Genomic DNA, 14,606 nt, shown 5'->3' with positions numbered 1-14,606 from the left:
CATGGCACCGCAAAAATGTAGGACATGGCACAATATAAGCTAAAAATGCTTGTAGAAATTTCAGTTCCTTTCATAGGGCTTATTTACAGCTGTATTACATATTTTATTGTGTGTGTGTGTTGTGTGCCTACAAGTCATGGTGACTTATGGTGACCCTAAGGTGAACCTACCCTAGGGTTTTCTTGGCAAGTTTCTTCAGAGGAGGTTTGCCATTGCCCCAGGGAGTGTGACTCACCCAAGGTCATCCAGTGGGTTTCATGGCTGGGGCTCGAAGCCTGGTCTCCAGAGTCCTAGTCCAGCACTCACACACTACACCATTTTGGATTTCTCTCTGTCTCTCTTTAATGTACTCAGCCATATTTTTTTCTGATGAAGCTATCTTTGTTAAAATGCCTTTTTGGCTTGCAAGATACAGAACTCTGAGCAAGGCAGGTGCTTGAAATTGTACTTTATCAGCAACAAACTCTTGACTGAATCTACATTTAAATTATTCCTTTCGTTTGTCCAGTGTGCTGAAATGAAGGGGGGAAAAACTTTGCGTTCTGTCCTCAAGCAGCCCATTGCCTCACGTTTGCTTTCCTTTTCCCCTCTGAGAATGCCCCAAACTCTGAGTGTGAGTCTTATCTGCTGCTGCTCTTAAGGAAAAAGAACCTCTCCCCCTATTTGCAGTGAGGACACAGCTACTGGGAAAGCAGACAAATTTATTAAAGGGGAACAGCAAATGTGGTGTTACCCAACGGGCTTCTTAGTTCTGCTCAAAATGGGGGAGGGGGCATTTTGGAAATCCTCCTGGACAGAATGTTAAAATGTAGGATATGCCCTGGAAAAGGAGGACATCGAGTCACCATGAGTTTGAAGCGCAGCTTACTGAAGGGGGTTTCTTTCTCAGTGAAACACCCAACACAGCTCAGGGCTGCAGTGCCACCTTGTTTTTCACTGCCTTTGTCTGTGTTACAGGCAAACATTCAACAGGTGCATCCTTCTCCTTGGTAACACATTCCCAGTAGCCATGTCAGCTGTATAGCAAAGTACAATAACATCCCAAATCCACAAAACAATTATACCTTTACCTTTTGTGCAACCAAAAGGCACACAAGACAGGATGGCAAGGTGTGGTGGTGACTTGAACATTGGAATATGACTCTGAAGAGCAGAGATTGAATCCCACATGGCAACCTTGGGCAAGTCACAGTCTCTCAGCCTCAAGTGGATGGCAATGGCAGACACCCTCTGAAGAAACTTGCCAAAAAAACAAACAAACCCCAGAATAGAGTCACCATGACTTTTAGGCACACCACACACACACACACACACACACACACACACACACTAAACTACAGTATATGGAAATAGAGCATTAAATAAGACCTATGAAAGGAACTGATATTTCTACAGGTGTTTTTAGCTTATACTGTGCCATGCAGTGGTGTCACTAGGTTTGGTGTCACCTGGTACAGGAACTCATTGTATCACACACACACCCATTGGCCTCCTCCTATACCACCCCAGAATCCTTAGTAATGTTTTGTGTACTAATTTACTCATAATTAGCAATGCCCACATATCACTGAATGTAATGGTAATAGTTGTGACATAAACACTTAGCAAAATTAAAACTATACCTTTAAATTACAATATCACATGCACGGCATAAATGTATCTACATAATATTTGGTAAAATCTTATGTTTTTAAAGCAAAAAGTTAAAAGAATATTTTTTACTTTTTTTAAGTTTAACATTTTTAATTTTTTTTAAACTAAAAATTTCAAATGTTTAAATTTAAAAGAAGTCTGGGGGCCTCTCCTTTCTCTTCCCATCAAGCCTCATCCCAGTCAGACCATTTCTTCAGTATTTTAAAGGGACACAGGTGAATGCCACAGTCCATTTCTGCCAAAAAGGAGATGTTTGGGGAGCAATGGTGTCTCCCCTGCCCTTAGGGTGTCACATGGTGCAGTCCGTACCCCCTGCACCCTCTTAGTGAATCCACTGGTGCCATGCAGTGATGTCACTGGGGGGGGGGAGGAGTGCGGACCATACCAGCTGACAACCTAAGGGGGGGTGACACCACACCACACTGCTCCCCAAACATCTCCTTTTTGGCAGAAATAGGTTGCGGCATGTTGCCTGTGTCCCTTTAAAATGCTGTAAGAGATGGTGGAAGTGGGGCAAAACTCAGTGGGAGGAGAAAGAAGAGGCCCCAGAATTTTTTTAAATTACAATTTCAAATTTCAAAATTTTAATTTTTTTTCAAAAAATGAATTTTTTTGGAAAAATTATTTTACATTTTTCTTTTAAAAACATCACCTTTTAACCAAATCTTCACCATGTATATGTGAATACGTTAAGGCTGTGTGTACGATATTGCAATTTGAGTTTGAATCATTTTAATTTTGCTAGTTGTTTATGTCACCACTCGGAACAAGACGTTCAGTGGTGTATATATATGTGTGTGTGTGTGTGTGTGTGTGTATGGGAATGACAATGTAAGAGTAACCTTACTGTGGGAAAAAAAGCATGACTAGGGACTCTCTCTGTCGTGTGGCATGGGATGAGGAGGAGGTCAATGAGAGGGGGAATGTGACATCCTGCGTAACCCAACCTAGGGTGACACCAACCCTAAGGATGTCACTGGTGCCATCAAGTCCTACATTTTGGTGGTGGGGCAGTTGGTCACCCTGGGTCCCCATTTTTGCACTGAGTGCTCATAGAATCAGAGTTTATTTATTTAATTAATTTCTAAGGTGGCTCACAATAACATATTGCCATAAAACAATTAAAACATCAGCTAAAAACAATATAAAATTACCAACATTAAAAACAGAATAAAATCACAATACCCATCCCATGCCTAGACATTAAAAGCCTGAGTTTATCACACAAAGGATATTGGGAGTTTGTCCCATGAACATCCCAGAAAAATCGCATAATTATGAGTAACAGTTTCATTGCACAAAACCTGTTATTAAAGAGGTCACAAAGAAGCAGTAATGTGCATCTTGTTTTACTGTCAGCGACAATCCATTTCCGATATTGTTGCTTTATTTGCAGGATGCTTTAAAGGCGTTTTAACCTCTCTTTTAGTGCTGAAATTAGCCCCAGTGTGATAAAATTGATAAAGAGTTGTTCCAAGAGACCTCAAGGGCCATCCAGTCCAACCCTGTTCTGCCACGGAGGGGCTCCCATTGAAAGCACCCCTGACAGCTGGCCATCTAGCCTCTGTTTTGTTGTTAACTGCTTTCAAGTCAATCTCAACTCATGGCGACCCTATGGATGAGACATCTCCAAGACCCTGTGTCCTCCACTGCTCTGCTTAATTCCTGGAACCCCATAAAAGCCATGACCTCCTTCATAGAGTCCATCCATTGGAGATGTGGCCTTCCTCTCTTCCTTTCCCAGCATTATTGTCTTTTCCAGTGAGTCCTTCCTTCTGGTGATGTGCCTGAAGTACGACAGCTTCGCTTTGTTCATCTTGGCTTCCAGGGAGGTTTCCGGCTTGATCTTCTCTAGGACCCACTGGTTTGTCCTTTTGGCTGTCCAGGGGATCTCCAGCACTCTCCTCCTCCAGCACCACAGCTCAGATCTATTCATCTTCTTCCTATCCTCTTTCACATCCATGGAAGCCTTCAAGGGAGTGGGGGAGGGAAGGCAAAGGCTTCCATGGCTGACATCCATACTTTTTTGAGGGTTTTTTGGACTATGTGGCCATGTTCTAGAAGAGTTTCTTCCTGATGTTTCGTTTGCATGTGAGTGGGGGAGCCTTTCTTTTTTAAACTTTCTTTTTACTTCCATCTTTTTACTCTCATTGCCAATCCATTCCCAATATCGCTTTTATTTGTTGTGTGCGATAACCATTCACGCAATTACTCTCCCCCCCCCCTTTCTTTTTGCTTTATTCGTGGGATGCCTTCAAGGGGCTTTTAATCTCTCTTTCATGCCGAAAGTAGCTCCCAAAGTGTGATAAACTTCTAGTGTCGTTCCAGGAGACCCCCCCCCGCCCGCCCGCATTCTGCCCTGGAGGGTCTCCCAGGGGAAGGTGGCCCAGAGCTAGCCTCTGTCGGGGAGGAAGCCTTCGGGGAGGCCGAGGCCAAGCGGGAGCCTTCCTTCGGCGCGGGCACGAGAGGGGCGCGCCCCCGCTGCCCAGGAGGGGGGAGGGAGGCGTGGTGGATCCGGCGCCTAGGACCCAGCGGAGCCCGTCCCTCCTTGCGCGCCGGCAGCAGCAGCAGCAGCAGCAGCAGCCTCGTCTTCCAGCCTTCTCCTCCTGAGGGTCGGCGGCACCTGTCCGTCGGAGGCTCTGCTGCTGGTGCTGCTGCGGGAGGATGGCCGGGCGCTGGGCGCTGCTCCCCCGGAGGCTCCTCTCCTCCTCCTCCTCCTCCTCCTCCTCCTCGTGCTGCCGGTGCTGCTGCCTGTGGCTGGGCTTGTGGTGGGCGTCGGGGCTGGCGCTGCCCGAGGTGCTGTTCCGCTGCCCGCCTTGCACCGCCGACCGCCTGGCCGCCTGCCCCCCGCCGCTGCTGTCCCCGAGCCAGGCCCCCGCTGCCCCCGCTGCCCTGGCCTCCTGCCCGGAGCTGGTCCGGGAGCCCGGCTGCGGCTGCTGCCCGGTCTGCGCCCGCCTGGAAGGCCAGCCCTGCGGGGTCTACACCCCTCGCTGCGCCGCGGGGCTCCAGTGCTACCCGAGGCCCGGCGCCGAGCTGCCCCTCCAGGCCCTGGTCCAGGGCCAAGGCTCCTGCGCCCCGCGCGGAGGGAGGAACGGAGGCCCCGCCGCCCCGGAGCCCCAGGAGGACGGAGCCAGCCCCGAGCAGAGGGGCCCCGGTGAGCAGAGGCGGAGGGAGGCACCTGCAGGGAGGCACACTCTCTCGGCCCCAGGGGAGGGTCCCGGTCCCGGCTCAGCCACGGAACCAGGGGGGAGGACCCTGAGGAGAGTCACACTCTCTCAGCCTCAGCCCCGGTCCCGGCTCAGCCATTTAGCCAGAGAGGAACCTGAGAGGAGTCACACTCTCTCGGCCTCAGGGAGGCAACCCCACTCTGAAGCAGCCTTGGCCAGAAAGTCCCCCGGGGACAGGGTCGCCCTAAGCCGGAGGAGGCACAGGATACACAGGTGGCTGGGTTCATGTTGTGAAGACCCACTGGCTGACCTCTCTCAGCCTCAGGGGAGGCAATAGCAAGCCCACTCCGGAGCCCTCTGGCCAAGAAAAGCCTCCATGGCAGCAGGGCTCGCCCTGAGTCGGGAAGGGTTCGCCTGCTGCATCGGAGGGAGCCGACGGAAGCCTTGGGAAGCTGCTGCTCCCCGCCGCTCGCTTTCCGTCAGCCTGAAAGGTGCCCCCAGATCCCTTGGCCTTTGCTCTCCTCTTGTCGGGGCTGTGCCTAGGAAGGGACTTCTTGGGTCTTGTCCCCGGCAGACATCCATCCCTGGCTGACCCTCTTCTAATATCCACTTGAAAAAAAGTTGACAGTACTTTGTGGTGAAGCTAATGCCCTCTGGACATGCTCAGAGGCGCTGGTCACGTTTTCCTTGTGACCACCTTCATAGATCCTGGAATAGGAAGGGACCCCAAAGGCCCTCCACTCCAAGCCCCTTCTGCCCTGCAGGAAGACCCATTCAGAGCGCTCCCAGGAGATGGCCATCCAGCCTCGCTTTGAAAAATCTCCAAAGAAGGAAACTCCATCAGGGTCCAAAGCAGTGGGCTCCACTCGCCACCTTCCTCTGCCTTTTGAGGCCGACTGCAAGTCCCAGGCCCTGAGCTGCCAGAGCGGAGTCCAGAGGGAGAGAGAGGAAGGGGATGGGGCAGCAGGCATGGGATCATGGGAGGCGTCCTGAAAACAGGGAGAAACCTTTAGGGGACAAGTCGGGAGGGGGATCCAAGTGCCCTGGGTATTAGACATGTTGCTTTGTGCCTTCAAGTCATTTCCAACTTAGGGCGACCCTGAGGCAAGTTTCTTCAGAGGGGGGTTGCCATTGCCATCCTCTGAGGCTGAGAGAGTGTGACTTGCCCAAGGTCACCTGGTGGACTTCCATGGCTGAGTGGGGACTTGAACCCTGGTCCCTCAGAGTTGTCGTCCAACTCTCCAACCAGTATACCATGCTGGCTCTCCTGATGTTATGTTCTGTATGGTGTGCTTTTTAAATCAGTAACAGGAAAATGAACATGGCTAAGTAAAGGTTTTTTAAAAATGGGGGGGGGGGGGACCCAGAAAATTTGGACTCCCCAAACACACTGGGAGTCCCAAAAAGTTGTTTCAAACATGGGGAGTAAGGTGGAAGAATAATTGTCTCGCTGATCTGAATATGGAGCTACAACAAGGAGGCAGACAGGGAGGCTGGTTCTGAAAGAGAATGGGCTGGACTCACAAAGTTATTTTGGGGGACTACAACTCCCAGGTTCCCCCCGCCCTCATGGTCACTGGCTATGCTGGCTGAGGTTTTTTGAGAGTTGTCAACCAGAGAGGGAGAAGAGGTGGCTGGACAGGCTCTTTGTGTGCGGGGAGGAGGGTGACACTGAGGTGTGATCTGGGACAGAAAGGCCATGCAGAACTGCAGACAGGAAGCAAGGAGATGTGGGAAACTGATGCAGGGAAGATAGGCATCCCAGGGTTGATGATCTGTAGGAGGATTTGATGTTAAACAAAATGACACGGAGTAAGAGTTGGAAATATGCAGAAGCCAGTGCTGAGCAGGAGAGCAAAGCTGCTGGGGATGAATGACTCAATGACAATAGCTGAAGAAAGTCAATGGAAAATTGGGGGAAAGGAGTCATGTGAGGGGAAGGGTAGTTTGCTGCAAGACAGAAGCCAGCTGTGACTAGGCACAGAAAGGCCAGTGGGCTCCGAGGTCAGAGGGGGAAAGGATAGCCTTGCAGAACAGTTAGATCTCAATCTGTAGCAACAAGGCACAGGAGTTGTAGCTGTTTATACACTTTTCGAAGGGAACCCACACCCTTCCAATAGTAAATCTGTGCTTCTGCAGTTCTGTGTGTCTAATATGTATTACTGGTTGAGTCTCTCTTATCCAGGATTCCGAAATCAGAAATATTTCAAAGCCCAAAACTTTTTTCATGTGTGGCTTTTTTCATGTGTTTCACCTTTGCTTTCAGATTGCTCAGGGTACACAGACTTTGTTTCATGCGCAAAGTCATTAAAAACATTGTCTAAAATTACCTTCAGGCTACATGTATAAGGTGCATATGAAACATAAATGAATTATGTGCTCAGACCTGAGTCTCATCTCCAAGATATCTCATTATGTATGCATGCGGAAATATAGGTATTCCAAAATGCCCCCCCCCCCAAAAAAAAAAAAATTCCTCTGATCCCAGGCATATCTGTTAAGGGAGACTCAACCTGTACTTCACACTTACTTCAAACCTACGGCATTTGGCTGCCCTCTTCATTCTGCTGAATCAAGCCCTGAATGTCTGCTCCAAATTCCTGCCATGACCACAGAAATAGAGATGTCTTGGTAGCCAAGACTCCAATCCTGTTCAAGGAATAGGGCAGGTTGAACTGGCAAATAGGGCACCCTGCCCTTCCTGTACATCCTGGCCATGTCTCCTTGGTCTAGTGTGTGATGTCCCCCATGCCCTTGTGTTTAGACCAGGAGCCCTGGTGGCACAGTGATTAAATGCCTGTACTGCAGCCACTCACTCACAAACCATAAGGTTGCGAGTTCAGTATGAGCCAAGGGCTCTTGCATCCTTCCCAGGTCGCTAAAATGAGTACCCGGCTTGTTGGGGGCAATGAGCTTACAGTTGTAAACCACTTAGAGACTGCTTAGGTGGTATGAAGCGGTATATGAATGAAGCTACTATTGCTATTTAGACTAGGGCTTTCTTGAGCAAGAAGATGCACACGTGCATACATACACACACACACACACACACATACATGGCCTAGAAACAAAATCTACTTGCATCCATGGGAAGGTTGGTCAAATCCAAGTTGAAATCCTGTTCATTTTGGAACGCTGGGAGTGGTTCAGCATGTATGGCCTTGCTCCTTTTTCACATCTTCAGCCTACCTGGAATAAGGCTTCAGAGAACTGAGAACCAGAAAAAACTGATAGTCTTGGTGAGGCATGCTGAAGTGTATCACTGTCTAGAGAAATCTTGTAGCACCTTTGAGACTAACTGAAAGAAAAGTTGGCAGCATGAGCTTTCGTAGACTTAAGTCTACTGCCTCAGATGCATTTGAGGAAGTAGATTTAAATCTAGGAAAGCTCATGCTGCCAACTTCTTTCTTTCAGTTAGTCTCAAAGATGCTACAAGATCTCTCTACTCTACATGATGATTCTACAGATAACAGGGCTATATCTTTGAAGTGTATCATATTAGTGCTCTCTACCTAACAAAGGCACTTGAAGCTTCACAAAGGACCAAGGCACCTTGGATCTCTTTTTGTCTTGTTAATGGAACTTAAAAAGATTTTCCTGTAATCCTCACATGGCCAGAAGGAAGAGGACCCAGCCTGCATGAATGCCCTTCATGTGAACTGAGAACAGCAACATCTTGACAAAAGGCAGGCTTGGGGTTAACACTGCAATTTTTTCCCTCTCTCCTGTATGATTTTTAACATCTTTGCCTGATGAAGAAGCCAGTGGAGCATTGAAAGGTTGAAACATGTATAATATGCATTTTGGTTGGTCTCATAAAGGTATCACTGTTTTGTGGATTTGGGGTGTTAGACTACAGGGAGCATATGTATATGTATAGCTTGCATTTCAGTCTTTTCTTAGGGCGAAAAAATTTATGCAGTAACTGAGTGCTCTAGGGAAAAGGCTATGAGAAGCTTTCTCCCTGATACGTCGTGAAAGTTTTTTAAAACTGTGTGTGCCTGTGTCATAAGGACAACAGGAAGCAGTAGGAGCATTTAAATAAGTGACTCTTCATGTGCACTCTGAAGTGTTGCAGTTCTTAGTTCTGCCAACCAAACACAAAAGCTGCTGCTGAAATGAACTGGTTAGTCTTAAAGGTGCCTTAGGACCACTTGTTCTTTCCCTTTTTATACTCAAATCAGACTAGTATGAAAATTGCTTCTTTGAAAATTGCCAGCTAGACCTGATGCAATACTAAGAGCTGCTTCACACTTTCTGTTGCACTTGTGCTTGCTCAGAATGCAGTGGTGTGGCTCCAGTATGGCAAGTGCAGGAGGTGTGAGCATACCATAAATGTGCAGCAGATATGCTGAAGAGCATGGCCACTCATGATGTCCTAGCTCATGTCCAAGGATGTTTAAGGACACATTCTGTTATTTAAATGTTTACTGTAGGGAACAGAATGCAACATGATGTACCAGGGCCAAAGACAACTGTCACATAAAATGTGAAACAACTCTAAGAGATGCTGTACAAGTTCGCTTTTCTTTGGTCACCTACTAATGGCTTTTCCTTCCCAGGCAGTTAACACTGCAGTGTCTGGAGTGTGTTGCAATTGGCTGCTTAAACACCTGTCTTGGGAGAATTCAAAGATATAGTCATGTTAGTCTATAGAAGCAGTATGTAGAGAGATCTTTGAGACTAACGGAAAGAGAAGTTGGCAGCAAGAAGTAGATTTAAGTCTACAGAAGTAAAAAAGCATCTGAGTAAGCAGACTGAAGTCTAAGAAAGCTCATGCTGCCAACTTCTTTCTTTCCGTTAGTGTCAAACGTGTTACAAGATTTCTCTACATAATTATCTTGGGAGTCCTACCTAATGTCCTTTGGTACAAGCAGCTAGTTACAATGATATTAAAACTAACTGTCAGAAGCAGTGAAGAATGGATGTATGAAGGTTTGTATCCATCATATTATGGCTGTTGTGGTACAAATTATGCTAAAATTGGTGTGTATAACGGTACTGTAGTTTATTCACAGATGCGGCTTAATCCTAACTATGTTACTCAAAAGCAAGGCCATCTACATTTAGTGGCACTTTCCCATTCTTGGCGAAGTGTATTTAGAATTGATTTAACTGTTTTCCCTTGAACTAAATGAAAACTATTGCAGTGCTAAAGAAAAGAGGAAAGGTGTGGAGGACAGAGAAGAAATCTGCCAGTACTTTTAAGACTGGTTTAATTTTTGCACGACCACAAAAGCACCTTTAAAAATAAATTAATTTTAAAAGTGCTGCTGGATTCCCCCTCCCCCCAATTCCTTTTTGTGATAGATAGACTGTCTTTTTGAAAACTGTGGTTGGAGAGCTGAATTTGCATATTCAACAAATCATGAGCAGATATATTGTGTTTGAAAGAAGGGTGATGTGAAGTGAGCCTGAATTGTGGATTAAGTTTCCACTAAAATGATATATGAAGAAACTTCATTTATCAGTTGCTTGATTTGAATTTTAAATTCTTTCGGAGCACTTTTCCTGATAATGAATTAACCAAAAACAAACAAACCTTTTCATCACATTGCCTGTGTATTCTTTGATATCATGTTAGGGATTGATGGAAATGCAGAGCATAACAGTAATTCCGTGAAGCGTGGAACTGTGATATTTAAAGCCAATGAAATTTAGAGGAAAGGAGCAGACCATGCTCAGACACTTATGCCAAGGAGAATAAAATTCATTCAAGCTTAGATTGCAGTATATTTCCTTAAATGCAAAGGAAATTTTCATTAGGAAAAAAAGTAGTTATCTCCACCTAATGTTCAATATTCAATACAAAAATTCAATACTGCATTCCAGCTGGGTGTCTGGAAAAAATATGAGAGGGATGATGGATGATTTTCCATCAAAAGCAGAAACAAAGAATTGGAGTAATTAATGTTGGAATCCAAGCATGAGGAATAGAGGGAAACTGGTTTAAACTCCTTCTTGGAAACAGAAGCAAAATAAGTTAGAATTTGACTTTGGCATGAGCAATTCTGGCCAGCCAAGGAACCAGGTGCTGGTTTATTGTCCTTCCTGTGAATTCCATGAATTGTAGTGATTTGCATAAAGGAAGTGGGGAGGGAGATCCTTCTCTTGATTCAGGATTGGAATGTAAAACTTGTATGCCATTCCTAAATTATGGGGTTGGCAAGTTTGGTCAGGAAGGTTGCCCAAGTGAAACAAGTAATAAGGCTGAGAATTCTCCTACTGTGGGCTTCAGCATTGTTTAATCTTTCACTGAGATCTGTGCTTGCCAACCCAGAAAGTGCTGTAGGCAGAAAGAAATACAAATAACCCACAGCAAAAAACACATGCTGTCACTGATTGTAAAAAAAGGCTGTGGCTATTTGGGGGAACGTTGGAACAAAAAACAGTAAGTCTGTGGAAATCCCACCAATGGGCCAAGTATAGTTGTGCCCATCAAGTTTTATAAAGTTTTGAATATTCAGTTCTCACCATGAAGTTGTCCAATACAATTTGATTTACTGTACCAGAGTCTTCATGCTGCTAGTTGATTTCCTTGCTTCGGTTAGCAAACCCAACATGCTGTCTATTGCCTCTATCTATGCCTTCAACCAAACATTGCTTCCAGCTATTCTCACTGTATTCCTGCATATAATGGGTCTGTGGGTTTTCATTCCAAGCTCCTGAGTGATAAATATCCATTTGGTAATTGGCTTCCAAAACTCCCCCCTAATCCTACTGCCATAAACACAACTGGCAGTGTGAGGATCAACTGTGTTTAGTATTAGAGGCTGAAGACTTCTGTTTTTTGCACTATCAATCAACATGAGCACATTGATATTTCTGAAGATACATAACAGTGTTTTGTGAAAACTAGAATGTGTGCATTTGCAGTGAAGACACTGGGGACTATATTCTCAGAGGACTGCTTTTTAGTAAGTACATAAAATCTGGAGTCATCTTACAGGAGTCATAGAATCATAGAGATGGAAGGAATCACAAGGGCCATCCAAGCCTCCTGCCATGAAGGGATACACAACTAAAACGCTTCTGAGAGATGGCTATCCAGTCTCTGATTAAAGAACACAAAGGAAGAGTCCAGCACATTCTGAATCATTCTTTTCCCCTGTTGCACATCTTTTGTGGTCAAAAAGTTCTTCCTCATGTTTAGGTGGAATCTCTTATAATTTGAATCTATTGTTTCATGTTCTAGTCTCTGGAGCAGCAGAAAGCACACTCAATGTACTTCCTAGATGCCATCCATTCAGGTATTTAAATATGACTATCATATTACCACTTGTAACATCTCTTCACCATATCCAGCTCTCTAAGCTGTTCCTCATAGGGCTTGGCTACTCATTCATGTTGCCATACAAAATATGGAGTAAGTGTGAGATTATCCTTCAAGATATTCATATTTGTATTGTGTTCATCACCATTCTACAGTGACATTCTTGTGTCTTCAGACCACAGTTTACAGAAATGTCAAGGTCATGGTCTACCTATCACTCCAGTCCTGTCCACATGTATTTTAATGTAAGTCACAGGGATTATTCAGATTGTAAAAATAATCCAGGATGAATCCAGGTTGAATCTTTGTTGTTCACATGCATCCCAAATGCATCTGATTAAGTTTGGGGGAGGCTGCCAAAAAACCCACTTAACCTGGGATAATCGATCTCACTTTGTCCTTGAGTTTTAAAAAAAGATTCACATCATTGGCAGTGTGAATAACCAGTGCAAATCGACCCAGGATTATGCCTTGAACGCATTTTGAATACATTTGCATTGTCAACTCCATGTTTCTTCGAGTGTTAGCACATGTGAGCAACAGAATTTACAAAGTTGTGGTTCCATAGTGTGAATAACAAACCCAGAAGGCATGAGTGAGGTTATTCATGTTGTTACACACACACACACACACACACACACACACACATGTCTGAATGATCCCCACCCCAATAGATTTCAGAGGGTCTTTCATCTGAGTAAGCATGCAGAGGATAAGACTGTCTGCATAACCTTTGTGATGGTTCTTTAGCACCAGTTGATTTTGTAATCAGCAGCCAATTTTATTGGTACTTAGGAGGAGGAAGAAAATGAAACTTTAGGTACCAGGAGTAGATCAAATCGTGCAATAAGGTCAGCATTTTACCCATACCAAACAGAACATTCACCAGGAAAGATACTGAAAATGGAAATTCACAATTGAATAAGGGAGAATTTCAGGATTTTAAACATTATCCTTGGGATAAGATTAAAGAAAAATTGGCAATTGATATAATTTGTTAGAAAACTAGAATCAGCAGTTTTGAATAATGATTTTCTGTGCTGATCTTATGACAACTGCCTCCAAAAGAACTTTCTGCTATAGTGTTCTTCCTCTGGTTTTCCCATTCCTGCTGTCTTTTGTCTCACCTTATTAACTTGATTTATACCCTTGTGCTTACCCACCACAACCCATAACATGCTTTACACATCTGATGAAATGAACTGTTACCTATAAAATCACATGCTGCAATAAATCAGCTAGTCTCTAATGTGTCCCAGGACTTTCACTCCTTAATCCACAGTGTTTCTCTCCAATAGGTTGCAAGTTGTGTTCTTTTTTTTCCCCTTCAGGACGTTTCTTGCACTGCCTATTTGTACCTTTCCTAATGCCCTGTGGAGTGCTGTGAATCAGTCAAAACTTTGGCAGTGTTTTATTGCTGACTCACGGCTGGAACTGTTGCTGAAATTGCCCTTTCATAGCTTGCTTTGCACCTTTCCAGGGTTAGCACTGGTTTCAGTTAAAACTACAGATTACTGGAAGATGTCATGTTGTCTCCAGTTATTCCTGAGAGACTAGCATTAATTTCCAAAGCCAAAGGAATAACTGTCCTGGTTATTTAGACCTAACCACTGCTAGTCCAACTAATAAATATCAAACAATCAGAAGCATTTCATTTGTATACCTGGCTAACTGTTTGGATGTTATTTGTTCGATGAAACAAATATTCCTTTATAAGTATTCAGAATGCTTTAGGCTTGATTGTTCTAATTTTTATATTGTCCATTAGCAGATGTCCTGTTCTCTCCTTGTTTCAAAAATGATTTTCTTTTCTTCCCCTGTATTTCAGGTTGGTGCTAAATGAACCTGGTTTTGCAAAGGAAGTGGTTGTTGGAGCCTTAAGCTTTAAGAAATACTAAACAATTTGCTCTGTGCACATGTACATATGTATACTTGGATGCACAGATGAGCATTTTGTTCTTATAATGGCATTATTTATTTAATTAATTTATATTCCATCCTTCTGCTCATACAAGGCGGCTTACAGCAAATTGAAACAAAGTACAGCTAAAACCCATTTGATACAAAAACCTAAAAAAATTAAATAAACAATTCTGTTCAAAACGCTAAATTAAAACAGTTTAAAAACACATTTTAGAAAACATGGCAGAACTTCCCCAATCAGTCTTAATCTTGCTGGATAGCATATGGTTTGAAAATTATGGTCACACAAGCATTGCTTGCCAGATATGTAGCATGGAATAAGAACACCCTGTGCAACACTGACAAAAGGGAGGTGGAAGTGGTACGAATTACTGGGGCTGGGATCTAGAAGGGGACCCAAGACCCAATTCCACTGCATGTTTTTTTGTCTTTCTTGGTAGTTTCATCACTTCTTTGACATCAATTTTTAAACTGATGAAAGAAAGTGATAATGCCATACAAAATTTGGTATTACAAAAATACTAAAGATTTTTAGCTGATCTGCTGCTGCAAGCAAGTGAACTGAACATAGGTCTAAGGGACTTCTGGAT

At 44.5% G+C, this 14,606-nt stretch overlaps 2 protein-coding genes across 2 annotated transcripts in view; both read left to right on the top strand.

Moving 5' to 3' along the window:
- The first annotated feature begins 4,317 nt into the window (after positions 1-4,317).
- LOC149314008 (insulin-like growth factor-binding protein 2) lies at positions 4,318-13,991 on the top strand. The gene is made up of 3 exons (XM_089523051.1): positions 4,318-4,807; positions 12,016-12,070; positions 13,922-13,991. Exons 1-3 carry the CDS (start codon positions 4,318-4,320, stop codon positions 13,989-13,991), a joined length of 615 nt encoding a protein of 204 aa, XP_089379177.1.
- The window catches only part of LOC149314007 (insulin-like growth factor-binding protein 2), a 108,705-nt gene continuing 98,838 nt past the window's right edge, over positions 4,740-14,606 (top strand). Inside the window, exon 1 of the mRNA XM_089520358.1 lies at positions 4,740-4,807. The gene's annotated coding sequence lies outside the window, so the exon portion shown is untranslated. The remainder of the gene's footprint in view (positions 4,808-14,606) is intronic.

The sequence above is a fragment of the Sceloporus occidentalis genome, unplaced genomic scaffold (assembly GCF_023333645.1).
Source record: "Sceloporus occidentalis isolate IW3139 unplaced genomic scaffold, rSceOcc1.0.p SCAF_4, whole genome shotgun sequence".
Lineage (NCBI taxonomy): Eukaryota > Metazoa > Chordata > Lepidosauria > Squamata > Phrynosomatidae > Sceloporus > Sceloporus occidentalis.
This window is presented reverse-complemented; position numbering and strand designations above follow the sequence as displayed.

Coding starts and splice junctions, on each gene's coding strand:
- LOC149314008 (XM_089523051.1), top strand. CDS start 4,318: ATGGCCGGGCGCTGGGCGCTGCTCCCCCGGAGGCTCCTCTCCTCCTCC. Junction 4,808..12,015: donor CCCCGAGCAGAGGGGCCCCG/GTGAGCAGAGGC, acceptor TTCATGTTCTAG/TCTCTGGAGCAGCAGAAAGC. Junction 12,071..13,921: donor CCTAGATGCCATCCATTCAG/GTATTTAAATAT, acceptor CCTGTATTTCAG/GTTGGTGCTAAATGAACCTG.